The sequence below is a fragment of the Chelon labrosus genome, assembly GCF_963514085.1.
Source record: "Chelon labrosus genome assembly, chromosome: 20".
NCBI lineage: Eukaryota > Metazoa > Chordata > Actinopteri > Mugiliformes > Mugilidae > Chelon > Chelon labrosus.
The window spans coordinates 3266198-3293877 of record NC_140353.1 but is presented as its reverse complement, the minus strand read 5'-3'; the positions used below and the strand labels follow the sequence as shown (position 1 = coordinate 3293877).

Below are 27680 nucleotides of genomic sequence, written 5' to 3'. Positions count from 1 at the left end.
ATATATATACTGTCAGTTATATCGCACTAACTGACAGGCGCCATGATAACCAGATTATTAGTGGTAATTAGTGGTATTCCCTTCATTTGTCTGTGGTCATAATATTATGGGAGATTTCACCCATGCAAAACATACACAGAATCTGCTACCAAACTAAAAACGAGAATTTTGACCTTGTTATTTATATTGTGAATCATCTTGTTAGTCCGAAATTTGTGTAGTGTTATCTGTATTTTAAATTCAAATAAATTCATATGTACACAGTCAGTTTGATCCGTTGTTTCTGTCCTGAAACTGTCTTTCTTTGTTTGTTCACCTGTTTAAATAATTAATTTAAAAGCTCAGACACGATCCGCAAATTAGCTTCAGCTACATTCAGTCTATATTCTTACAGATTAACCAACAAATTAATTAAATCTTTTAAATGATTTTTACCTCGTGCCACATATTTTGTGTATTTTTGGACGACAATGAGTTAAAGTATAAAACTATGGTTTCTCATTTTTAGGGAGATTACACACAGAAGATTTAGATTTAATAATCTAATAATTTAATAATCTTAATGCAGAGAGGAGTGACGGACAAAAGAGTTGTGTATATTTTATTTAATATCGTGAAGTCATGGCTGCAAAAGACCCTCATACGGCTTTCAGAATTGAGATCAATTCAAATTAACAATTGAAATAATACAAGGTCTGATTACTTACACCAGGTAAGGCAAAAGATTATGACCACTTTCCTAATATTGTGCAGGTCTCCTTTGTGGTGACTCATCAGAGAATGGACATGGGCCTTCTGAGGGTGTCCTGTGGTGTCTGGCGCCCCACAGATACTTGATCAGTTTGGGATCGAGTGAATTTGGAGGCCAGGTCAACACCTTGTGCTGTTCTTCATGTGTGTGTGTCTGTGTCAGGCTGCATCCTGCTGGGGAGGACTGCTGCCATCAAGGAGTGTCATTGCTATGGGGTGGGGGTGCCTGGTCTGGTCTAGGTGGGTGCTACATGTCTAAGTAACATCCACACCAATGAATGGTCGATGTTATTTACTTCTCCTGTCAGTGGTTTTAATGTTGTGGCTGATCTTTTTTGACTTACCTCTCTATGATAAATTACGTTTTTACAATTTTTTTCTATATATTTATTCGCCAATTTGTTTAAAAAAAATAAAAAAAATTGTAAGTTTTAATTTGTGTAACTTTAAATAAACTGCAGCTGTCCTGGTGGTGCAGTACCGCGGTGTGGCCGGTGGGGGCAGCAGAGTTACTGTTTACAGCCAGAGAGCAGCAGGCTTTGCACGAGCTCCTGGCTGTAGCGTGGAGTTGAAATCAGAGACCCACAGAGAGGAGGTCGCTGTAGTAGTTCTTTAAAAAAAAAAAAAGTTACAGAAACTCGCAGGGAACCCGATCCGCCTCGCGTCGTTTACATGGTGGCCAACTTCAGACTCGGAGGTAATTATTTGTTGATATGAACGATTCGCTCGGAGCGGAAAAAAAGCCACATTTAGCTCGGGCTCGCGGACTTGTGCATGGTCGCTAGCTAGCTAACGGTTAGCTTACTGGGGGGAAGCTACTTGGCTAGCTGGCTAGCGAGGTCCAGCCCAAAAGTTGTTTACCCAAAGAAGTTGTGGATGTGGTCACCCCCTGAGGTTTTCCCCACTTTTCTCTGGGATAAGAGAGCAAGGACCAAATATTCACACTGGATTTAACACCGCGCGCTGTTAGGAAACTAGCAGAATGTCCACAGAGGTTGAGCGTAGCCAGGTTGACTCGGGTTTGACAGCGGCCAGCTCCGGCGGCGGAGAGGGCGAGAAGAAGAACCAAAACAAGTCCGAGGGGTCTCACCTGCAGAGGGAACGCGACGAACAGGCGCAGGCGGGCTCGGAAAGGCAACCGGCGGACGGGCCCGGCTCGGAGGCGGCCAAGAGCCCCGCGGACACGCACAAGAAATGCAAAGAGAACGATAAAGAGAACGACCAAAGCGGCTCCGCTGACTCGGCTGTTGAGGCGGTGAAGAGCAAAGTTGTGGAGGCTCCTCCGCCGAAAGTCAACCCGTGGACTAAGAGGACCACGGGCAGGGTGCCGGTCAACAACATCAGCACCCAGGAGAAAGGTGAGATCAGTTTAAAAAGATTATATCAGATTAAACTCTATCTACAATATGGTCACAGCTCGAAGCGCGCACACACACACACACACACACACGCGTTGCTGCAGCATTTGACAGCTTCACTGCAGGGAAATCCTCTCTAATCTCCCCTACTCTACTGTGTCATACCTCATTGTTTGGGCTTTTTTAAGACTCGAATGAAGTGCATAAACTTGAATGTCAGCGCAGTCCAGAGGTGTTGATGGTGGCATATTTGCCCCCATCCCCCTCTGCGCTCGGATTGCTCCGCAGCACCACGTGTTGATTGCTGACAACTGCTACTTCTTTAGCCACCGGAGCAGCTAACTCCTGCTGCCTTGTCCCTTCATGGAAAGGCCAGCGGCGTTGGGCCAGAGCCAGTGTCAGGCTAATAAGGCACAGGAGAGAGCTTGGTGTGGGAGAAAGAACAGCCTCGAGTTTGTGCTGTAGGGGGCTGACTAACAATAAATAAAATTTAAAAAAAAGAGGCCAGGGCAGCCAGGCTAACTGCTGCTGCTGTTCCTGCTGCTGCTGCTGCTGTAAAGGCACGTTTTACATGTCCAATGGCCTGGCTGCCTGCAGTTCCTCCCACCAGCCAGCCAGCTCTTCACTGTCACAAGTGAAAGTATGTGGACAAGGTGGTCGAACAGGTGGGAGAGATAAAGTGGCTCAAGGGGGTTGTGGAGTAATGGTTTTATTTGCTGCAGAATTGTTCAGAAGTTAGCGGAGCGCTCACAGTTTGAATCAATGCGTTTTCACTCTTTGCTTGGACCTAAAACTAATTAAATCACTTTGATTTTCATGCAAAAAAAATAGTTGGTTTTGTCCAAATCCAACAGATTTATATAATTTACAGTGGTATGAAATCTTAAACCTGATAAAACTTGATTTGCACACATATATTATCAAAGCATTTACCCAGAAAACCAAAACCAAACAAATTAAAAACGCTCCAGAATGAATAAAACAATAAAGCAACTCCACATTTTTTAGCTATTCCTTTAAAAAAATGTTTGTATTTTTTAGTTAAAAACAATTTAGACTTGATTTTTATCAGCGTGTCAGTGGAAGGGACAACGACACTCCTGCTTTAAATTGTAAATTTTTTTAAAAGCCTCATGGGAAATGTAGTATGCAAAGTGGTTTATTGTTGGCCTGTAACAGAGAGTAACGTCAGTATATCTCTTTTCAATCTGTTCCCCACCGCCACAACTTAATGGAAGCGTAATACTGAATCAGTGCTGGTGGTGCCTCTTTTAATAAACAGCTTGATTAACTTTCCGTCTGCTTGATCAAATCGACTGATTAATCAGCTGATCACGAGGCGACTGATTGATTGTTGTGATCGCGGCAGCTCTGTCGAATTCGGGGCCGTTCAGCGCCGTTTGAGTTATGAATGTGTGTCAGAGCTCAGGGCTATATTTGAATCGGCATCGTTTTACAGCGTTACTGTACAACCAGCTTGGTGGGTGGACGCCTGCAGGCTCGGCCGGGACGGGCAGGCAGGCAGGCAGGCAGGCGTACACCCATTCATGTGGAAGCCTCGGCCCTGAGTCTCTTATCAATCTGACCATCCCCAGCCGAGCGATAGGGACTGTCAGGCTGCGGCGGGCCACTCCCAGCCTGCGAGAGCCTGCAGACGCATACCACTGCTAGCTGTACACAAAACACCCTCAACAAGTTCAGGGAGTATATTTATTATTTTCCGCAGTGACAGAAATTCCCAACGCTGCCCAAACGCAGCAGAGCCGTTGAGAGTGTGATGACTTTTTAGCTGCAGCATCGAGCAACCGTTCCAGACCGGCTCACAGCTTATGTTAAATTGTGCTGAAACGGATTAAAAACATTTTATTTTTTTGTTGTCAGATGTGGTGATGTCCGTCTCAGTTACTGATTGTGTGTCCGCAGATCAACAAAATGCTCTGAAAGTCGTCCGAGCCAGCAAGCCCAGAACGAGAAAAATAAGCAAGGTAATCACCTTTACTGTTTATTATTGTTTTCCATAACTTTCTCTTCCTTTTTATCCGTTAATAGACGTTAATACACTCGCTTTCTGGTCAGAGAAAATCTTATTTACTTGTGTGGATTTTCGTTGACAGGAAAATTAAAGGCGCACTAATTCATCCTCATAAACCTCAACGGAGTTTTAATATTTTAAATGAAGCGTTATTTACATCCATGTTTACATGCTACCTGTATTCTTACTAATTTAACTGGAGCGTTGTTGCATATTTTGTCGTATTATCACCTTTTAAATTAGTGGAATATGATAAAATCATGGTCAGGTGTGCATAATACACTCACTTAGATTCACGAGTGAAAACAAATGCATCCTAATTTAATAGTTCTGCACTAAATCTTAGCTTCACAAAATCCTGACATTGATTTTTAAAAATATTCAGCATTTCTTGCATCCTCTGGTTCGAGGATAATCCAAAACGTGACAAGAGTTCTGACTCTGAGAGCGCCGTCAGCACTGAAAGCTGATTTGTTTTAAAAAGTATGACGCCAGAGAACAGCTGTACAAAAGCAACGGCATATAAATCAATCAGTCAATTTAAGGGAAGACATTATAGAAATACCACAGCTCTCTAAAACCAGTTATTTCAAAGCAATTCAAATTTCAAATCAGTAGCGATGCTCAGCCGCAGTCTGTGATGCCGTTAAACCGGATTGAATTAAACGCTGAAGTGTTTCTGTAATTTGGCCTGGCCCACTGACTAAAAATGGGGTTGTCAAAATAATGTGTTGACACAACACAAAGCAACTCCATAGTACCACAAACCACAGCCTCCGCAATGAAAACACAGTTGAATCAACTTCTTTCAGTCATTTAAACCTAATGCTGAGCACCAGAACCTGCATGAAGGCAAGATTTTGTTAAATCTTATAAAGGGACTCAAGTAATGTACCTAATAAAGTGGCAAGTGAGCGTACATCTGGATAATTGATCCCTCGCGCTGCTGCTTTGACCAGTTCTTTAATGTCAAAGAGCATCTCTCACGTCTAAATAAACCGACGGCCGTGCTGAATGGGAAATGAACACCTGCTGCTAGCTAACTGCTAGCGGCTTTAAGCTGCTGCTGTTTGCTTTTCCAACCTGTTTTTCCACCACAGTTGTTTTAAAGTTAATGTTGGGGAATGGGAATCTTAAAAAAAAAAATTTGAAAGAAATCATTTTTAAGAAATCAGCTTACTAACTTTAGAAGGGTAGCTGTGAAACGGGACATTTTGGGTCAGTGTTTCAGCTATTTATTCTCAACTGATTTTAATTGTATGTCTTCTAAGGTCATTTTATTTGTATAGTTAGAGTGTGTCATGCATCTCTGGTTAGTTTTTATGTAGCCTAATGACACTGAACCCCTTCTAATAACTAGTTTTGAAAGTCTCTGATTATAGCTTAATCTTAAAACATATATATATCATGCACAACTAATGATTAATTAATGATTATTGGAGTAAAACATGTCAGTGTGTGAGTCTGTTCAGACAAACCGTCTGCAAACTACGAATGTTTGTGCTCACAGGTGAGACACGCTCATTTGCCATTTCATTAGGTACACTTGTGAATCCATTCCAGTATAACACTCCTGCACTAAATCTCCCTTCATGACTGTTTTAAAGTTCGTGTGATGTTGAAACGGTGTCAGAAAGGTGGTGATTCAGCTGGATGATCATTTTGGTAGGATGTAGCTTGTGGTGCTGTTAAACGGGGTGGTCAAAATAATAGGAACATGTGCCGACGAACCACACCCTCCAAAGTGAAAGCACAGTTGAATCAACAGCTCTTTCAGTTATTTTAAACGAATGATGCGCCTTTTCACTAGTGTACCTAATGTTTTGGCAAGTGAGCATGTTTTATGTCATTATGACTAAGGCTGGATATATGTCACTCGTATCACGAGTGCTCAGGCTCTTGTGGCAGATAAATTATACACAGCATGCTCTTTATTTTCCATTTTTATTTGTAGGACGTATTAATAAATATAAATGGCTCCGTTTTTGTGCTTGTGTACTCATTTAAATTAATTAGCTGATGTTCCTCTTGACTTTTACGGTGATCTAAGATTGTCGCTAACGTTTTTCTTTGTGCTATTTTTACCTAAAACAAAGTGATTCGGTGAACTGGGACAGAAACCTTTGGTCAGCACACAAACGTTGTTTAAAAACTCCATTAAAGGATGAAGTTTGTCGTTTGTCGCCGTCACTCTTGCAAGAATGCCCGTTTGGGTTTTAGGGTAGTGGTGGTAGGTTGCCTCTAATGAGCGTAACCTCGTCCGTCTGACCTTGATCTCGTATCAGTTTGTCCAAATTTACAACACTCGCCCCTGTGGAAAGCGACTCGAGCCTGTTTATCATCGTTGTTTGCAGTTCCCCCCCACAGATGGAGCGCTGACCTCCTTTTCCTCGCCGCCGGTCTCTACCTGCTCTGACCACGCGGCGTTAAAATAATAGAGACTGTGACGTTGCTTTGTTGTTAATGCTGTCGTTTCTTCTCCCATGTCTTTACAGTCCAGTGACTTCAGTGATATCACAAACTGGCCCACACCTGGAGAGCTGGCCAAAGAGGTACGGGCGAGTGTGTCTGAAACTTATTAAGAGGAAATTGTTGGATCTCAGTGAAGCTTTTCTGGTTTCTGCTCACCAGATGGAGCAATGAAAACACGCAGCAGCTTTCAGGAATTAAGGTCTAAACAGTGATTTTGTGCGTAATATTGACGGTTTAAAGCTTTGTCCTAAAAAAAACACTGATAAACTACAGCGGTTAGTCATTTACTTTGAGATTTTAATTAGAAATGTCCTTATTTTGTCACATAATTGTGTAAAGATGCCTGACGGAGGAGTATTTACTTCCGTGCGTTCATATTCGTGTTTGTTTTTTTGTTATTTACACCCTGATTATACTGAGGGAGCACTGAAAACATGACGCAGCGTTCAGCGTTCTCCAAAAACACAAACAAAATACACTGCAGAAGTTAAGAATAAACACATTTTTACTCTTTACTCTTCTTTTATTCGATGATTCTCCTTTTTGGGAACACTTTCAATAATATAAATAGTACTTCAACATAATAAAAATGTACATTTAACTTCTTAAACTGCTATTGTGTAGTATATACAATATTGATTTGATAATTAAACAAACAAGGGGCAGAGAAGACAATAAAAATTAGCCAAGATCGAAAGGCCACACTAAGCCTGCTCTTCGCCTGATAAAGTGATTAAAACGTGTCGCCCCCTTTTCCGTCTTTCCAGCAGCAACAAAATGTCCTCAACAACAACGGAAAGAAGCCTCCCTCGTCGCGCCGTGACAAGGAGAAGAGAAGAGAGCGACCGGAGAGGAAATCCGAGAGCAGCCACGACGGAGGCGAGAGCAAAGAGAACCAGGAGGCTCAGCCGGCGGACCCGCTGGGCGAGCTGCCCAAAGACGGCGAGTCGAAGGCGGGACAGGACGCCAAGAACGCCAACCTGAAGAAGAGAGGAGGTGAGGGTGAGGAGTCTATTTTTTATTATTCTTCTTGGGTGAAGCATGTTAAACTGCACTTCTTTTTAAAGGATCTGAATTAAAATGGCTGCACTCCTCTTTGAGTTTGATTCATTTCACCGTTGTCTCGTGAAATAATGAATCTCCAGCATGTTTTTCTTTTTTTTAATATAAAATTACAAGCAGAAGAATCCAGTTTGGAGATTCATGTTTTCACTCGACGACAGTGACTTATAAATCTTGATTGCCGCGTCGAAGGAGCATGTCGATAACCACGTTGATCAAGTGATGCGGGGTTGTTGTGTTCAGACTGGTGCATGCTCTGCTGATTTAATCTCACGTGTTGCACTTCACTTTATTCACTACCGTCTTTATACGATGCGATAGAAGGAGCAACAGAACCCCGGCACGCCACGGCATCAGCTCTGGAGTGTGTAAACCAGATGAAGAGGAGGAGTTTTTAAAGAAAAAGCAGAATAAATCATCTTTGGAAAAAGCTTTTAGGCCTTAAAACAAGTATAGATTTAAAATGAACCACATAACTCTTTGGTTGTCGACAAATAAGTCCTAATTTCATGTCCATTTAGAAGGAGTTCTGGAGATTTCAGTCGCACCATTTGGAGTTACATCACATAGGAAATGTGTCTTTTAGGCTCGCTAAAAAAGTATTTTCTTGGTCCATCCCACCAAAACCCCTTAAAAGATTTGATTAAAGGATTTATACCAGATATATGTGATGTCTCTGAGATAATTAAGAAGCTGTAGTTAGCCTAGCTTTGGCATAAAGAGTGGAAATGGTGGGAAACAGGCTGAATTTGTTGCTCTTGGATGGGTTTAGTTCTGACCCTGGATGTTAAATATTGCGTTATAGTAAAAAGTTGGAGCGGTCATGAAGTCAGCTGACTGATTACCACTTCTTCTTTATGACAAACGAGTTTTTTTTTTTCAAAATAAATTCTGTTCAGTATTTCAGGTTAGAAGGTTAAATTTGTCCTTAAATTCCCAACTTAGTTCGGGCTGCGGCATCTTTGATTAAACACTGATTAATTAACAGTATGTCCCCTGTTACAGTTTTAAACTTATAAAGTATTTATGTAGTTGACTGAGTCATAAAACTGAAAGGTCACAGTAGCGCGGTGGATTTTGAGGAAATGTGTAAAGGGTGTTAGAAGTCAAAGTGAGTGTTTGACACGGTGAAAATCTTAATCTTGAAGGAAGCGATTCATGATTTTATTTGTTCGAAACTTCTTTTTTTTTTTTAAGCGTTTAAGGACCAAAAATCCTCAAGCTCTTTTTTCGGTGTGCAATCATCGCTAGGTAACAAACGTAAGTGGGTTTCTCTGCCGCTGGAGGACGCGTCCCACGACGACGGCGACAAGACGCCCGGCGGGGGCCCGGACGCGGAGCCCAACGGCGACACGCCTGACCCCACGTCGCCCAATCAAACGCTCCATAATAACAGGGCTCATGATAGCGGCAGGAGTAAGTGGCCAGCGGCTCACTTTTCTCTGTTCACCCTCTTTAACTGTTTTGCCTCTCTAACTTTGCTGGCTTGGCTTGGCTGTTTGCTCTTTACCCCCTCTCGTATCACCTCATGTTTGCTCACCACTTTCTCCCTGACCCAGCTGCCATCTGTCTCTGCAGCAATCCGCGAGCTTTTATCCATAATGCATGGCACAATGAAAGCATGGCCTTTGACTCATTTATTTTGGTTGCGTCAGACAGACTGTTTACAGCCTGTTTGACCCCTCAGCCTTCATTACTCACTAAAAAAAAAAAAAAAGAAAACATAACCTACATCCTGGGTTTCATTTTCATATGTTACAAGATAAGATTTTATTGATCCCCTGTGAGAAATATACTCGTAACAGTGGTAAGATAGAAGTTACAGCCTGGTAAGACTTTGCATGCGATTAAATAGTCCCCCAATTACATCGCTGTTGCTCTTCTGTCCACATAAAGCCACGCCGCCGGCAATCTGATTGGCTCGGAATCTCTTTGCAGGTGCATAATAGGTTCCCAGCAGAGAGACTCTAGACCCGCTTTCTGCTGCGAAAACATTTTGTGTGCACAAGAAGTCGGGCTGGTACCAAGTTTAAGTAACTACAGTCTGGTGACAAACTAAATCAAAGTATGAAAGTGGTGAATTTGAAGTCGTGGAGGTTGAACAAACAATATGATCATCGTGAATATCACGTCATAATGGCAAAGTCAATTTGAGTGTTGCACTTAAGAAAACAAATATTGCCCATAAATGATACGAGTAGGAAAGAAATACCTGAGATGTGTGTGTGTGTGTGTGTTGCACTCGAGAAAAGAACAAATATTGTTATTGTAAAATGTAAATTTCGTGAGATATTGTCCTTTAGGTGTGGAGGAAGCTCGCCGGCTTTACGTTATCAGCATTTCATTTGGCACCTGGAACATTTCAGTCTGAGTCACAGATTGTAAATAAGTTTTATCACAATTTATTAGTAGAGATGCACCGATTACAATTTTCCCGGCCGATTCCGATTTCCGATTTTTCATTGAGTTTGACCTGCCGATACCGATTTTAGCCGATTCCGATTTCATTTTTTCTAACCACTTTACAACACACACAAAGATTTATTTTCTCTTCTTTAATAGAATATTAATATTATCTTTTCTTTAATAGAACATTTTTTGAACAGATAATCGCTATCATTATAAAAATATAACTATATAAATTACTCCTGGTGTGGTTAAAAAAAAATTTAAATAGGCCTATTGTTGGAAACAAATATGTAATATTTGAGTTACATAAAAGCTTTTTATTTGTTTTCATCCTAATTGTCCTTGAAATAGTGGTCAAGAACCCCCCCACCCCAACACAAAAATGGTTTGGCCACTGATCATAATTTGATGTTGCCGTTTGATTTGAAGTTCAGTACGCTCAAAATGTCCGGTCAGCATAAGTCCGGTGCTCAGAAAAGGAAAGAAAAGAGAAGAAGAGAAGAAAATAGAGGCCTTAAAGATTTTCTTAACAAATATTTAAAAAAAAAAGGTGGTGACGGTGAAGCTGGGACTAGTAAAGTGAACGTAGGTTAGAAACAGCGCAGCCAACGTTTACCAGCCTTGTAACGTAACCTAACAGGCTAGCTCTAATGCTAACGTCCATTAGCTTGTATAAAAGCCCGACACAACACGTTATCTTTGACAGAAACAGTTGAGTTTGGTAGCTCCGTCAGAGAGGATGAGAGATCCGGCTGCAGTCAGGTGACAGAGAGAGTGATGCGGGAGGGGCCCGCTGTCTCGGAGCGGAGGGACAGAGTCAGGCTACCGGTGAGAGAAGAGAGAGAGAAGGCGATGTAAATCATGCGGCGCCCGAGTGCATTTGACCGGCAAAAAATCGGCATATGTCAGACTGACCGGCCGGTCTCCGGTCATGGCCGATCACGTGAAAATCGGCCGATTCCGGTCACCAGCCGATAAATCGGTGCATCTCTATTTATTAGTAGAAACAAAAAAAGACATTGACTGTGAACTGCAGGTTTTAATCCCATTTAAACTCTTTCCATTTATATATATATATAACTTCTATAGATTTAATCCTAATACTAAATATTTTGAGAATTTTCTCTTAAACAATTAATTTTTAAAAGTAATCTGTAGATTTACGAGTGTTAAAAGTACTCACAGCCCGACGTTTGATCACCTCTAAAAACCAGTTTAGTTATTTTGAGGGTTTGTTTCTTTCCCTCTATAAGTAGCTGTGATGTTACTAAAATTAAAATGCTATAACGGATTTAAAAAGTAATTTACTCAAAGCATCGTTGCTAGACTTGACAACAAATATCAGTAGGCTCTTAGTCGCCTTTACAGACCTTCCCCTTCGTAAAGTATTTCCAGGACCGTGCTTGAGTGTTGATTTTCCTCATCTGCAGGTTGGAGAAGAGAGCCAAGAGACTATGGAGACGACAACAGCAGCGTCCGGAGCGACGGCGGGAGCGTCCGTGGAGGAATACGAGGCCGAGGGAAAGGTCGTGGACGCGGGAGAGGTCGTGGGCGAGGTGGGAATTCATTTTAGTTTATCTTTTTTTTTAACCACCACCCATAATAGAAAGCCCATCTTGTTTGACTTATTCTTTATTTATCATTCTGACCTTTCCTTTTCTTTTCTTCCTGCTCCTCCAGGTCGGTATGAGTACTTCAGGGACTCTCAGTCGTCCGACGGCTCGGCTCAGGTCCCCTCAGAGTTTGGCACCAACATGGTTTACTACTACGACGACGGCAGCAAGGTCCAGATGTACACAGTGGATGAGAAGCTTCTTAAGGAATACATCAAACGCCAGATGTAAGTAACTGGCCAGTAATTGACCAAACAAGACATATTTTAGTTTAAAAATCACCAAATTAATCACAAATTGCCTTTATTTACATGTATATAACCTTTATAACCATTAAAATGCACTCATTTTCACTCGTGTACCTAATGAATTGGCAAGTGAGTGTAAAGCAGAGGAAGGTTTAGAAAAAAAGAGAAGAACAATTTACATAAGAGTCTCTTATCGTCCAAAAGTGCTTTAAAAACAACAATCTATTATATTATATTATTTGTGAGGCTCTAGAGAAGATTACTTCTTTAGTGAATCGTGTGACAAAACCTTGGTGTCATTTATATCGTGTGATGGAAAATATTACATGTGAACAGGACATTTTTGAAACTTAAGGAGGTAACTAACTCGTGCAGCCACTAAACCTCCTGTGTTGTTCGGTGTTCGGCCTGCAGGGGGCGCTGTGTGCTCTGTGTCTGCCTGACAGCGCTGGCCTCATTACGGATCAGAATAGAGGAGGGTGAGGTGGACTCCTAAATATAGTGCTTTGGAGGGGGACAGGCGATGAATTATGTGCAGGCCCGAGCAAGGAAACGTAAAAAAAAAAAAAAAAACAGGGGATAAGAGAGAGAAAGAAAGAAAGTGATGATGGGTGAGGGAGCGTCTCCTTGTCCCTCGTCTCCCTCGGTGTTATTCAGGCTGCTCAGCCAGCCGACGTTACTCCACATGAAACGACAACTGCTCTTTGCCTGCAGGCGACGTACCGACGTGTGTGTGTGTGTGTGTGTGTGTGTGTGTGTGTGTGTGTTGGAGCATGCCAGGGTGACTTTAAGTGCTGTGACAGGCAGTAGACGGGGAGCTTTTCTGGTCTGGATTTTGTTCTCCAGTCAGAATATCCTTCATTTATTGACAACTGCAAAAGCATTTAAAAGAAATCTTGACATAAAATACATAAAGACGAAAAAAACAGCTTTCCTTGAATAAATAAAAAGCACAGTTTTTCATAATTAAGAAATCTTTTGAGTCACAAAAACCAAATAAAATGAGAGGGTTGGCTTCTGTTTTCTTTTACAGTGGAAAATGAAACATCTTCAGGTGTTTTATTCAGTTTTCTGTGATATTTTAGTCGGATCAATCGCTTACGAAACAATTAAATCTGAAGAAAGTGAGTAGCCTTGTAGAAAAACTAAATTAAAAAGTAGGGAACTCATAGGGAACAACCAGGAGGTTTTGTGTTTATATTTGGTTGGGGGGTAGGAGAAGGGTTTTGTGAGTTTATTTTCTAGATTCTGTCCATAACCTATGTGTCGTCTAGTCATTCCAGTTAATTTCTGTTCACTAGTGTACCTAATGAAATGGCAAGTGGGTGTATACCTGCTTTAATGTCTTTTGATGTGTTTATCCTCTAAATGATCAACTATTAAAACTGTTATTTCAGCTCCCTGCTCATCTAATGTTCTGATTGTGTCGTTGTCCTCCTCCTCCTCCTCCTCCTCCAGCGAGTATTACTTCAGCCTCCACAACCTGGAGCGAGACTTCTTCCTGAGGAGAAAGATGGACGCGCAGGGTTTCCTCCCCATCTCCCTCATCGCCAGCTTCCACAGAGTTCAGGCTCTGACCACCGATGTCAGCCTCATCATGGAGGTAACGCCAGCATTAAGGAGTCAACTGTACACACTAAATGTTTTGTAAACTTACTGCTTAATTTTGTCATAGGTTTCAAATCCAAGACCAATTAGAAATTACACCATATTGATTTAACTGCAGATTAAATTTCAGAATTATATCTGTTGGAGCTTCATCTTTGTCCAGGTCCTCCTGTGTACTTTTTAGTATTTTAAGTTTGGTTTTAGACTTTGAAACAAAAAAAAGTAAATAAGAGTTTATTTGGTTTTCAATTTAAAAAGAAAAAGTAAATGCTGGATAGATAATTTCTACATTTTCGTCCTTTAAATATGTTGTTTACAGCGTCAGTGAGAACCTTTTCTGTTGGCGCACGGACATGAAACAATATTCAGATGTAATTTTAGACTTTATGACACAAGCTGTGTCTTCTGAATTCTCTCTTGAGCGTTTTGTCTTCTGAGTCTGGACAAGCAACGAGATTTTCCGCAAGAAACGTCTCAAACGTTTTTACTAAACCCTGAAAACACAGTCATAATGATCTATGCCAGAAATTCCAGATGGAGGCTACTTCCGGTTTCGCTGAAGGAAAATATGTTTTTGTTTTTGCACTTTTAGTCGTTTCTGGTTTTGAAACCAAATCTATTTGTGCCTTGTTCTCCAGGCTCTGAAGAACAGCACAGAGGTGGAGCTGGTGGACGACAGGGTTCGCTGTAAAACGGATCCCGAGCGCTGGCCCATCCCCGCCCCCACCGTCGTTGGCTCCCCTCGCACCGACTTCTCCCAGCTCATTAACTGTCCCGAGTTTGTCCCTCGACAGACGCTCAGCTCCACAAGCTCCGGTGAGTGTTTGATTCTTCTTAAAAACATCGCAGGAAAATAAGAAACCCTGTTCTGACGTTATTGACCCTTTCTGTTAAGTAAAACCATATGTGTGAGGAGTTTTTATTTATTTACGTCCTCAGTAAGAACAAAAAATACGAGGCGGACACATAGAAAATCAAATTATCCAATAAATAATTCAATGATGCTAGTTAATAGTTAGCTAACCCAGATTTAAATTGTGTTTTGTGCCGTTTTCTGAGTTAAATGAGTTAATTAACCCATCTAAATTATCTAAAACTAGGGTTTCTCTTGGTGCAAACTTAAAGTTGTAGATCTAGCATAGATTTGATTATATTTAAAATAGATTTAAATACAGATTATTGTTTGGATAAGATTAAAACCTTTAGATTAAACTAACCCTAACCCTAAAGAAACTATACGATAAAAGACACATTTCTGTCATTTAAATACTTTAAATTATTTAATTGAACCTCTGATTTTAGTTCTAGGTACATAACTAATCGATAGTTGCTTGGTTTTTGTAAAAACATGCTTTGATATATATAGAATCAGTTAAGGCTTCAAAAACAAACTCTTTCTAACCACACTGTTCTATTTGTGAGAGTTTATATTGATGTGTGATTGTTAACCGTTTGTCCTCGTGGTCTGTTTTCAGCTTCATCGCCGCCCGTGAAGGAGACCCCTGCCGAGTCTGCGCCGCCTCAGAACTCGGCCGAACCCAGCTCCTCCAACCAGGAGTCGCACGTCCCGAACGCAGAGGACTCCAAAGATGCCACCGCCCCCCAGCCCGACCCCGACGCCTGGATCCAGGTGGAGAAGCGCCACAGACAGCCCGCCGGGAAGGCAAAGGTAGTGAAGACGAACGTGGACTTCTCGAGGCCTGTGCTGCTTACAGTCGAGGGGGCTGAAATTTAAACTTTACTGCAACCTAACAACGTCACGTTTCCATTTTTCATCCTTCCATCACTGCTCGTCTTTCTCTCATCACCTCTTCCTGTCCTTGTCGTCCTCTGTGTCCTCCTGTCATCACCTCCTCTCCCCCTCTCCTCCATCTCTCGGGCCGGCAGCAAGTCACTGATGATGTGCTTGTTGTCAGCTCCTCTCCCCCCTCAACACTCCAGCCTGACTGCCTTCCCTCTCCAGTTGAGTATTTCCTCCCCTCTAACTCACCCGTCCCAGCTCTGCTTCTTATTTCCCTTACTTTTATTTCATTCAAACTTCAAACCACGTCTCTAATTAACTCCCCACTTCACAAACATTATGTTTTTAAATGATGATAAAGTTAAATGTTCTCTGCGCTCCGTGTGTTTTTCTGTGTCGTCCAGGGCGACAGCAAGCCGCCTCCCCCCCGCCACCAGGCTCCTCCGCAGTCCGAGCCGGACCAGGAGGAGCTGGACTTCATGTTCGACGAGGAGATGGAGCAGATGGCGCCCAGGAAGAACAAGTTCACAGACTGGTCGGACGAGGACGACTCGGACTACGAGCTGGACGACCAGGACGTCAACAAGATCCTCATCGTCACCCAGACCCCTCCCTACCTCCGCAAGCACCCCAGCGGCGACCGGACCGGGAACCACGAGTCCCGGGCCAAGATCACCACCGACCTGGCCAAGGCCATCAACGACGGGCTGTACTACTACGAGCAGGACCTGTGGAAGGGAGAGGAACAGATTGAGTGCACCAAGGTGAGATTAACGTAGGAAAAAGAGTCTAATCGAATAATTTGGCCAGGTTAGATGAACCAGAGCCATGCGAGGGTCCATTAATAGAGTGTAGAGGCAACATGGAGGACAGAAAAAGCTCTGGGACAGTCGGACAGGTTGTTAACTTTTAAAAATATACATATGCGAAGGGAGCAGTTGCAAATTTTTGACCTTTTTATTGCAGAAGTACATCGAGTTTCCCTTCTGGGATTAACAGTTAATTAAAAAGTCATCGGTTCATCTTAAGACATGTTGAAGTGAGTGTTTCGCTAAGACACGCTTTGCTGTAATTGACATATAACACACAGGGAGCAGGTCATGTCTGAGCAAGTCAGTTTACAGAAAAGGTTAGCACGAGTCATGTATTGTTGCACACAGTTGCAACACTGGCAGCCTTTCACTCTTAATGGTGACATTAGCTAAGGTAATATTCTTAGTAAGAGAGCAGAGAAGAAATCTAAAACTTTATCCTCTAAATAAACTTTGTCACCTCAGGAATTAATTTATTTGCATGATCTTCCTGAACAACTTGACTTTTGCCGAGTTGCGATGGAGATTTGTGCAAAAATTTCCATCTTTATTGTCGGAAAGCACCAAAACTCCGTCCCCAAAACCTGATATATTTCAGTTACTAGTTACTAAATGGAAATAACCGTCAGAACTTTGAGCTTTTTGCTAGATTTCTTTTTCTTCTTTTGGGATATTTGTCAGATTTGGCGCTATACGGCGTAGTATTAGAGCCCTGTGCCGGGGCCAGATGATTCCTTACTACCGCACTTCAAATTCTGCTTGCTATCCACAGTGTTACTGCTGCTTTGATCACTTCCTGATTTCCCAGAGGTCATTGGGCCGACGTCATTAAAGCAAAACCTGTGTTAAAACCTGAGCATTGAGTGCACGTTAAAACAATACTAAAAGGAATGAGCATTAACATGTTATTTCCGCGTTGACCTTTACACCTTTGAACTAATTTGCTTCTTTCACTAAAGGAAGTTGTGCAAAAGATTTTCATCAGACCTTTTTTTTAAAAGCAATGTGTCCGTCTGTCCTTCAGTTATCTATTACACCTCGTCCTTTTGTTGAGTCACGGGGGGCTGGAGGCTGTCAGAGCAGACGTTAGCCAAGAGGCAGGGTGACACCCCAGACACTAGGGTCACTAGTTCGTTGTTAGCCTTCAAGTGAAATATAAAAAAAAAGGTGAAAAAGAGGGGGATGAATATCGGACGCAAAACACTCTGAACCAGGCTTAAACTGTGCATAAACTACAAGTATTAAAAGAAGTTAATTTTATAAGTGCCTGCAAACTTAATACATCAGTCCGAGGAGCTTAAACTCACATCCTAATGTTTAATTTATTGATGACCTCCTTTGAGACTCGATCACAGGTACACCTGGATCTGAGTGGACTGGAAATTTGCAATTTTATTTGAAAGAAAAGTCTTGACTATTAAAACTTTCACTTAATCAGGCAGTTATGAGTATTACAATATAATATAGTCCTTTAATTCTGTTATTTAGGACAGGATGTGTAATATTCAGCTTAGAAAAAGCATGTGTATAAAAGATGGACAGGTGTTTTTTCACCTTTCATTCAGCTGCTACGCTGTGCAGCGCAGAAAGCTTTCGCGGCTCAGCCCCGACGCCACTCTGAGCACTCGGTTGTAAAGTCTTTGTGACAGAGCTGTTAAACCTCACGCTGTGTAGTGGCGGACCAAAAATAAACGCACTATTTATCGCCGCCCCCCCACTGTACGAGCCTCCAGAATATACATGTGTGTCGCGCAGCTGCTTCCAGAAACGAGTGACCTGCTTTTTGGGAAAAGTTGCCTCATGTGCAGAAACGCTGCGTGCGGAGACGCGTCTTTATAGGTCACGCCGCGTTACGCAACATTATTTAATATGAGAAACGGATTCATGTAGTAGTAGCTCGATATCACTGGATAAATATGTGGCTCAGTTTTACAGCAGTTATAGTATTATATAGTTTTGCTAGAGAGGCTTCATGACTCAGATGTGGTGATAAGACACTTCTCTGTTAATGTGAACTAAATTAGCAGCTTAATGCATGTTGAGCTGTTTCATTAGCAAACCGGAAAGTTTAATAATTATTTTAAAATATATGTTATTTCCTGCTGCGGTCCTGCAAGACGGATTTCACACAACTAGTCCAATATAAATAAGACCTGACATGTAATATGTTTTAAAGTAGATTTTAGTTGGATGAAAGTGCATTAGCATTAGCGTGATAAAGCGAAAACATGCACTAATTAAATGTAAAATAATAAAATAAATTAATTAATGAAACAGACCAGCTGATGGCAGTGATTCCCCGCTGGTTTCACACGCTGAGGAAGAGGTTTAGTTTTGTTTGCAGCTTCATATCAACGCAAGTACGGCTAAACCTTTTCTGTGACAGTTTTCTAAAAGATAACGTTTTAAAAACCATAAAAATATTGATTTAGTGTTGACTAATCATCACACAGTTGCCTCAAAAGTTACTGTATTACAAGTTTCTTGCTCAGTCTGTGGTTTAATCCACATAATTTATTACTAAAATCTCTGCAGAAAGGGAAAGGGAACTTTATGAATCGGATTTATGACTCGGGGGAAATCCCTGGTTTTTGCAGCAATTGAAGCCGAATGATGCGTTGTGAGTGCATGGACTGTAGACGGGGAAGTGGCGTGTCAGAGGTTTGCAGAGGGGAAGTTAAGAGATGCTGCCGTTTGTTGACCTTTTGGACTAGTTACAGGTTTGACATCAGCGACACTCACGTCCTGCCACCTCATCCCTGTAAGCCAGAGAGCAGTCCAGCACTCACAGCAGCAGCAGAAATAGACCGTTCTCAATCAGACGGGTTTGTAATTATTCATCAGCGAGACTCTGCAGTGCTCCATTAGTGCACATTTATGCTGCCGTCATCATCAGTGTAAATCTGCACTGAAATCACCCTAGAAATGGACGTTTTACAGCCACGTCTCACAAAATATAATCGTTCAGGTAAAACTGTGAGTTAAAGATAACTGGTGTATGTGCAGGTCTAACACGTAGTAACTCCAGCCGGTCTCTGCTTGTCATCAGCAGTTTTCAGCCTCGTCAGCTCCTTCTGGGCTCAAAGGTTGTCAATAAAGCTGCCACATGTGGGAAATGTCACGCCTGAACACACATCGGGTCCACCTGCGGGTTTCTCTCCTCCGTGTGACGCTGACGTGTAAAGTGCGAAGTCCGCCGCACATCTGCGGCCCGTCCCACAGTTTCCTGCACGGCCGCAGCCGCGGGCATATCGGATATTTTTAACCGCCGACCGCGTCGCGCTGTTATCAGTTGGAGCGGCCTCGCCGGACGGCAGAGAGGTCACGTCGCTGCGCTTTAATATCTCAGGTGGTGAAAGCAGGGGTTTGCTGTTAGCGTTGATTAGGTTGTTTTACGGTGGAGATTTGTGCAGAAGCAGTGCAAGGCTGAGATAATGCAATGACAATCTTTAAAATGAAATTATTTATTAACAGAGTAGTGTCGTAAGCCAAAAGAAATTAATAAGTGACGCAATAAAAGCATTTATATACCATTAAGCGTAAAGTTGACCCAATGACACACTTTAATACTCGACTGATAGAGGACAGAATCACAGACGAATACCTTTTAAGGAAAATAAAATAAAAACAAAGGTACAAATAAATTCAGAAGTCATTAATACATAAAATATGCACTTAAACAAAAATAAAGACAATTAATTCAAAGTTAAATAAATGTAGAAGCATAAATGAATGCATTTTCGAATATTTTTCCTCCATTTAATAGTATTTAAATGTATTTATTCATTTTTAATTTGGTTTTGCTCATCTATAAGAAGGCTAAGGCTTATTGTTTTCTGAACTGGAGAGATTTACTGATTGTTTTAACCTCTTAACACTTCCCACGTTAACATAAAAGGATGTGGGTTCCGTGACGAAAGCCAGGAACATTTCTTTAATCTCTGTTATGTTCAGATGACATAAATTATTGGTGTTTTTTTTCCCCCCATTCACAACGAAGTTAGCAAAGAATACCACAAGACTGAAAGTGTTTTTACAGTGGGTTGCATTAAAGTACATTAAGCCAACAAATGCAAACATCATCTGTTAAATAAACTCGTAAAATCCCATGTTTGTACAAGTAACGTCACAGCGTCACAGTGTGTTTAAAGCTTTGATTGTCGTTGCATTCAATGCATGTAAACTAAACGGTTTTAGATCCGACTCTACATATTAACACTGACGTTTATTTTTTCTCCCGATTCAGTCTCGGACTCTTTCAGACTGTTTTTTTTCTCCCCAGCAGGAAGTGGAGAACTTCAAGAAGCTGAACGTCATCAGTAAAGATGAGTTCGACACGCTCACCCCTAAAGTGCCCGTCGAGCCGAACCACGAAGTCCCACCTCCTCCCATGCCAGGTGGGTTTTTGATTCCGGTGCTGCATTTTAAACCTGAGCTAGAGTTGAATAATTGCAGGGGACAATTTTCTGAGATTTGGGTCTGAACAAATATGATTTATTGTCTTCCTGGTAGGACTGAGAAGTTAACTCATGTGGGAAAACACTAGTAGGACTTAGCACAGCCCAGTTATCAATATAGGAAATAATATTTAGTGGAAGATGGTCTAATAATAAATAAATATGGATTAACATTATGTCTTTGTGTGCGATCGATGTCCTCAGTGGACAGCGGAGTAGAATTGGCTCGTTCTCTGCCTACAACGGTCCCCGAGTCGCCCAGCGCTCACCAACCCCGGACCCCGCGAACGCCTCGCACCCCCGGACGCCAGGATCCCAACAAGACGCCACGCTTCTACCCCGTCATGAAGGAGAGCGGCTCCATCGACGGACAGGTGAGCCTCTCTTTCTCTCTTATGTACAAGGTGCCGCTGCAACACCCTAATTTCCCCACGGGGATGAATAAAGTCCTATCTTATCTCATCTCTTATCTGTTGTTGAGTGAGAAACAGGAACAGGATCCTGATGGTGTACTTGCCACTTCTGCAGGTGTTTTACCCACAATCAGATTGCAACTAAAACACAAGCCTTAATGGAAGACTTTCATCCGTTAGTTTTCAGCTAAACGTTTTCTTTTTAGTCTAAAACTGAACTGAAGATTTTTATTTTTTTAAATTATAGCTGCTCCATACCACCAGAACCTTGGAGCCGCCGTACAGGAGTTTCAGCGTTGTTCACTTCACATGACATCTGCGCCACAACCTTTTGTTTGTGTTGTTCTTATTTATTGTAACCCTAACCAGTTTCCTGTTGCTCGTTGAGCAACGCCATGAGCACTTCTGCACTGCACACTTTACATGTCCAACTACAGGCAGATGAATCCTCAATGTTATCTGCTTTGCATTTGTGTTTACATGGTTCCATTTTATAAAAAGGTCAAGTAGTCCTTGCAAATACTTCTCACCGTTGTTTCTCCACCTACTTTTGAGTTTAAAGGTGTATTTAGATGCCAGTTAATGTCAAATTAAAGACAACTAAATGTCAGTATGCCCTCTAGCACAAGCCTCTTGTGCCTAAACAGTTTCACATTTAAACCCTGTCCCGTCCTCCTGGTGTCTTCCAGATGCCGAGGAAGAAGAAGACCCGCCACAGTTCGAACCCTCCTCAAGAGGCCCACATCGGCTGGGTGATGGATTCCCGTGAACACCGGCCGCGTTCTGCATCCATCAGGTCAGTAAAGTTTCCCCTCAGCTTTTATTTCACGTATACGTGCAAAAGAAGAACAAAAAATGTGCACTTCCTCCTTTCACCTTGCTGGCGTTTACCCACGCATCCTCTCTTTGTTGTGAAACAGCTAGCACATGTCCTAATCAGAGTACGCATCTGTGTGCTCTTACAAATTGCAGCTGCTGTCAAGAAATGGAGCAGCTTTGAACGTTAAATGTCTTTTCCTCCGTCCTTCCACAGCAGCTCTAATGCCTCTCCATCAGAGGGAGCCCCGCTGTCTGGAGGTTATAGCTGCACCCCTCAGTCCCTGCCCAAGTTCTGGCATCCATCCCATGAGCTGCTGAAGGACAACGGCTTCACCCAGCAGGGATACCACAAGTACCGCCGAAGGTGCCTTAACGGTACGGAGACAAAAGATAAAAAATAAAAATGCCCGCCTCATGTTCATCTCCACCCCCCGTATGAATCTCAATCCGCTCTTGTGTGTTTTCAGAGAGGAAACGGTTGGGGATCGGCCAGTCTCAGGAGATGAACACCCTGTTCAGGTTCTGGTCCTTCTTCCTCAGGGACAACTTCAACAGGAAGATGTATGAGGAGTTCAAACAGTGTGCGGTGGAAGACGCCAAAGATAATTACAGGTCAGGGAGACTTTGGAGAATGTTTTAAATGCTGAGCTCCGTGCAGACGTATTTATGGGCCTTGCCTTTAGTCAACGTCAACGTCACAGAGAGCTTAACAGGAAAAGACCGAACAACACATAAAGGGACAGAGCTACGGACTTAAAATGGAAGTCTTAGCTTTTGGTTGGACTATTATTATTAGTATTTTATTTAACTTAATTCAGGTATTTCATTTGATGATATTTACTAGGTTCGTAACCAGTTGCATGTTTTGGATAAACTGCTTTGTCTATGTAATACGAGCCATATTTTCAATGTGTTTTTGTTTGTTTTTGGTCCATTGACAAATTGAAAAATCATTTCATCGCTAATGTTTGAACAAGGTTAGGCTTTTGCTGCCGTTGTGTCGTAAAAGATAAACTTTATATACAGAGTATTGACTCTGACAATTAATTCAGCTTAATACAAAGAAGGAGACGCGTGGAGAGGTGTTATTAAAGCTTGTAAAGAAAGCTTCATGTTGCAATAATGCACACTTCTAAGTTTTTCTAAAGGATTACTCACTCCCCTTTATGTAAACTTTATTAATTGGTCCCTCGGTTGACGTCTGCAAGAAGCGTGTGACCGCTATTGTTCGACAGCAGAGGGTTAACGTGGAAGCCTGCCCCTCTGTAGCATATTTGTGCGCCTGCCAGAGGCGCATTCACCCACCCGCCAAACCCACATTCTTGACTAAATAAGTGGGTGGCTCAGTCCTACACGCTGAAGTGAGAGTGAATATAGTCTTGAGGGCGTTGCAGCCAAGTCAAGGCGTCCATGCAACACCACCACCAGCAGCAGCAGCAGCGTACATCCACTTAATTTATCCAGAAACCGGCTCGTCTGGTTCCTCCCTCCCAGCTGCTTTTAAAACTGCCAGTAATCCCTGAGATAAAGGTTCTTTCTGTTGTGAAATGTTGAAGACACATGGGAAAGTGACTGCTTAAAGATGCAGAGCTGACAGCGAGGCGGTTACATCACATAATATCCTGTTCATACTAGCTGTGTCTGCAGCCCAGATTTGTGAACTTGTCCATTGAGGTCAGTTGAATATTTGATTTCGCCCTGCAGGTATGGACTGGAGTGTCTCTTCAGATACTACAGCTACGGTTTGGAGAGGAGATTCAGGTTAGATCTGTTCAAGGACTTTCAAGAAGAGACCCTCCGAGACTTTGAGAAAGGTAATGAACGTCTAAAAGAAACCAGCCGGCCCCCAAACTAATAAATGTCACATAACTGGACATCAGTACAGTCGGTTGTTGCTTAAACACATGTACAAACTGAGAATCCAGAGACTTTAGAGGCTTTTTGTAAGTTAATTTACTTAAATTGTGCACACATATATATATATATTTATTTTAAGTTCTGCCAAAGTGCCTTTGAATCAGATTATACCACTATGCCACTATATCCAAACTGATTCAATTGATTTTCCCCAATTTTTCTGGTAATTCCTAACTTTTTGACGTTAAAGTTTGAATTTTCACATAATTTCCCCATTGAACAATTTCCATATATTAATATATTTAATATACATGTTGCATTTAGTGTAAAAAAGCCAAGTCTGCTCTGATTGGTCGGCTCCAGTGGCCTGAGCAGGCTCCGCCCACTCTTGTTTGAGCCCAGATAGAAGCAGAGGATAGGGAGGGAAAATCAAAAAAATTCATCAAAGCGTTTCATTGGACACAAAATTAGAACACGCCCCCGAGTGCGCGATGAGTTGCCAACGTTTTAGGATCACTTTCCAAGAATGACGGACTCTAAAATACCATTAATAAAACCCACAAAGCTATTTTTTCTTTACAGTTGCCAGATAGTACGGGTGTATAGGTGATATATAGTTTATGAAAATTCATTAATAACAATTAAAATGAGGACTTTCTAAATCTAAATCAGTCTTTAATATAAGTCCAAGACATGTCCAAAAAGGAAGTTACAGCTTTAGAACAAGTATTTAATTCACCGGAGCTTCAGCTGCCTTAAAATAAACCTGCTGGCTGTGAGGATGTCCTCCACGGTAACTGAAAATGCAGATGTTGTTTTTTTTATATTTGGTCTTAGGAATGTGCATCATGCTCCCATGTACAGTGTAAGAAAGCACCTAAAGCCTACTTAACCCGACCTAGAAGTTCACTTTGCCGCCCTCCCCTTCCCTTCCCTCTTAAGCTAAACTGTAAAAAGAGGGTAAAGGATTAAATCAGTTTCTCAACCTATTTCAACACTGAGGGGGTGACTCAGTGAAGCAGAAGCGAGGATTGCCAGTAAAGGCTTTGGTCTTTTGCTTCCAGTTAAGTTGTTTTCAGTGTTGAGTTGAATGTTTGGATGGGTACGTGTCAGAGAAATGTTACGTCATAGATACAGACTAAACGGCATGAAATGCACTGTTATACTTAACTTTGAATAAGCTTCTGTCAGGGGTTTTAAAATGAAATAACAGAAATCAAATTACCTCCAGGCGCATTATGACCCTCGTGCCCTGGCAGCAGAATATAAAAACAAATATAGTACCATGTGACAAAAGGTGCTGATCTTGAACCACAACTACTCTGGTTTGAGTCCTTCTTTGGGAATTTGCGCTGTCCCTTCTACCCTCACGTTTTCTGTGATGTCTCGTCCGATATCTGAGTAGTTCACGTCCCCAGAATTACTCACAAAAGCCCCAAGAGTCTCTCAGTCTTCGCTTGTGTTTGCCATTAAACACAACATTTTTTTGCCTTGTGTACATGGCTACAGTCCAACTGAGTGGACAGTTACTGATCAGACACAGCTCAGAAACACTTACAAACTGAACACAGATGAGTCAGTCTGCGAGATTAAATGTGATTTTCAAATATAATGTGACAACAGTGAATTTCTGTTTCAAGTCGTTTCTGCTCTGACCCTTCTTGTTTTCCTCCAGGTCAGCTGTATGGACTTGAGAAATTCTGGGCCTTCTTGAAATACTCAAAGATGAAGAACCAGCCCATCGACCCGAAGCTGCAGGAACACCTCTCCCAGTTCAAGAACCTGGAGGACTTCAGGGTGGTGGTGAGTCTCGGCTGGGTGTGGTCGCACGTTTGAAATTCCTTTCTGATGGATGAGTTTTAGGAGTAACATATGTTGGAAGGCGACGCACACATCCAGGGTTTTTCTCTCAGAAGATTACTTAAGCTAAGACAAGTTACAGGAACGAGTCAAATCCTGTAGGAATTAAATTATCTGGTGCTCGTTGTCCATCTCTTTGTATATTTCCCACCCCAGAAATATTGCTAGAATATGGACTTCTTGCCGTTACCCCTCTCGGTGGTAGGAACCAGAGTCATGGACGATGTTTCCTTGAGATAAACATTCTAGGAACTCTTTGTCATATGTCAATCAGCTGTATCCGTTGCTTCCATTGGTTGTTGCCTCAAAATTGAGATGAGTTCAACTTCGCCCCCTTTGCATCTCCAATGGTTTTATTCTCAGTGCTACAACTGATATCTGAATTTCATTAGCCTCACATCGCTGCTAGTCTCTTCTTCCATGACTCCCGCTCTGCTTTGATTGGCGGACCGTTTCTAAACCAGAACAGAGCCTGTCATCATCGATGTGTTTTAATGTGATGTGTTCTGTGTCTCCAGCCCCCGATGGGAGAGGAGGGAGGCAGGAGAAGACGTCACTCGTCCTCGGCTGGGGACGAAGGGAGGCGTCGGCGACATCCTTCCAACACTACCTCAAAGCCCACGCAGGCCTCCAAATCCTCCAACGCGGCTGCTCAGCCTGCCACCGCCGCCGCCGCACAGACCACACCCAAAGACAACCCCCAGAAAACAGCAACAGCCTCAGCAGCAGCAGCAGCAGCACCCGCCCAGGGGAAGAAGACCGACGCCAGAGCCGGGAAGAAGGAAAGCGTTGCGCCGAATAAATGAAGACCCCTCCTCCTGGTGTGGGTTTGGATTGAAGAGAAGAAGAGCTCTCAGCTCAGCGCTCACTCTTTCAGCGGCAAACTGTTTGAGTATGAAGAGAGACTGAGCGTGGTTGACTTAATTTGATTGTTTTTATCAGTGCATTTCATTTTAAAGCAAGCAAGCGTAGGCAGTGAATGTGTTCGCTCTGACAGCTCCTAACGTTTACAAAAAAACAAACAAAAAAAAAAAATGCATTCCTTGCATTTTGCCTTTTTATTCTCACAGATGCCAAACTCTTCATCGCTACAAGATGTAAACCGCTCTGGTCTGTACGGAGCTGTTAAACTGTGATTCTAGTTTGCCAAGATACTAAGAGATACTGCATTTGGTCTTGCGTGCCTTAATTTTATTCACCAGGACGTCAGGAGTGCGATCAGTCACTAAACTATCCAAAAACTTATTTTCAGAGTCTTCCTCATTGATTATTTGGAGTTTAAACGTGTTTAAAACTGACACCACGTGCTGGTTTTTACTTACAGTTTTCATCGTGACAATCAAGTTGACGGCTGCAGTTATAAATTTGACAGGACTGACCCCGAAGCTGCTGCTCCATAACAAGTGTTTTTCAGTCTGACTGACAGACAACTCGACCATAGTGTTGGTTTTTAATTAAAACCTGCAGAAATAATGAGACGCTTTACTTTTAAGTCCCTTTTTTTTTTTTTTTACCCCCAGAGGTAGTATAATTTATTGTTTTTATTTTTCCATTTACTTGATTGATGGAATAGTCTTAGGTAATCGTTGCAGTTTTTAATGGCTTTTGCTCTTGAATATGATATAAAAAAAAATAAAAAAATGTTTCTGCTGGAATTATGGGTGTGAGCTAGCATCATAAAACTACAGTATATTTTAGCTTGAAGATTTCTTCACATTATGTTTGAGGCTTGGTGCTCTAGAGCACTTGAATCGTTAACTTTCCTTTTATTTCATCAATGGACTTAAAAGAGGTTTTTAGAGTTGAATTTAAAGAAAAAAAAAATGTAAATACTATAAAAAATCATTTGCTATTCAATTATTCTTTTGATTTTAAAGAAGTGATTTGTTTTATTGGTAGTGTGGTTTTGAGTGTGTTTTAGGATAAAGCAGTGCATGTTTAATGAATTGTAAAATGCAAAAAAATATAAAATAACAGTTGATTGTATGAACTTGTGTGTTTGCGTCGTCTGTTCCTCGCGCCTCGCTTTACTTTGTAGTGTCTTCTGCTGTTTCTGCGAGTGACTCATCGAGCTCGATGAGCAGGTTTTTATTCCCAACACAAGTTCGTCTGCTGTTTGCTGTCATTATCCAACTATAAACACGTGTGTCCCACCAGCTGCGAGTTGCC

The 27680-nt window shown here is 42.0% G+C and overlaps 1 protein-coding gene across 8 annotated transcripts; it reads left to right on the top strand.

The window, feature by feature from the left end:
- Positions 1-1323: 1323 nt before the first annotated feature.
- On the top strand, positions 1324-27501 carry larp1b (La ribonucleoprotein 1B). 8 transcript variants are annotated; one of them, XM_084569550.1, is made up of 19 exons: positions 1324-2108; positions 4032-4093; positions 6636-6692; positions 7380-7608; positions 8926-9090; positions 11514-11639; positions 11764-11923; positions 13403-13547; positions 14191-14368; positions 15028-15221; positions 15698-16057; positions 20388-20502; positions 20767-20936; positions 21665-21771; positions 22009-22169; positions 22262-22406; positions 23499-23608; positions 25327-25454; positions 26030-27501. In XM_084569550.1, exons 1-19 carry the CDS (start codon positions 1733-1735, stop codon positions 26315-26317), a joined length of 3276 nt encoding a protein of 1091 aa, XP_084425676.1. In that variant the 5' UTR covers positions 1324-1732; the 3' UTR covers positions 26318-27501. The 8 variants fall into 8 exon arrangements, with proteins under 8 accessions (XP_084425676.1, XP_084425679.1, XP_084425675.1 ...); XM_084569553.1 differs by having other exon boundaries at positions 7380-7614; positions 20391-20502; XM_084569549.1 differs by having other exon boundaries at positions 7380-7614.
- Positions 27502-27680: the final 179 nt, after the last annotated feature.

Coding starts and splice junctions, on each gene's coding strand:
- larp1b (XM_084569546.1), top strand. CDS start 1,733: ATGTCCACAGAGGTTGAGCGTAGCCAGGTTGACTCGGGTTTGACAGCG. Junction 15,222..15,697: donor AGCCCGCCGGGAAGGCAAAG/GTAGTGAAGACG, acceptor TGTGTCGTCCAG/GGCGACAGCAAGCCGCCTCC. Junction 25,455..26,029: donor TGGAGGACTTCAGGGTGGTG/GTGAGTCTCGGC, acceptor CTGTGTCTCCAG/CCCCCGATGGGAGAGGAGGG.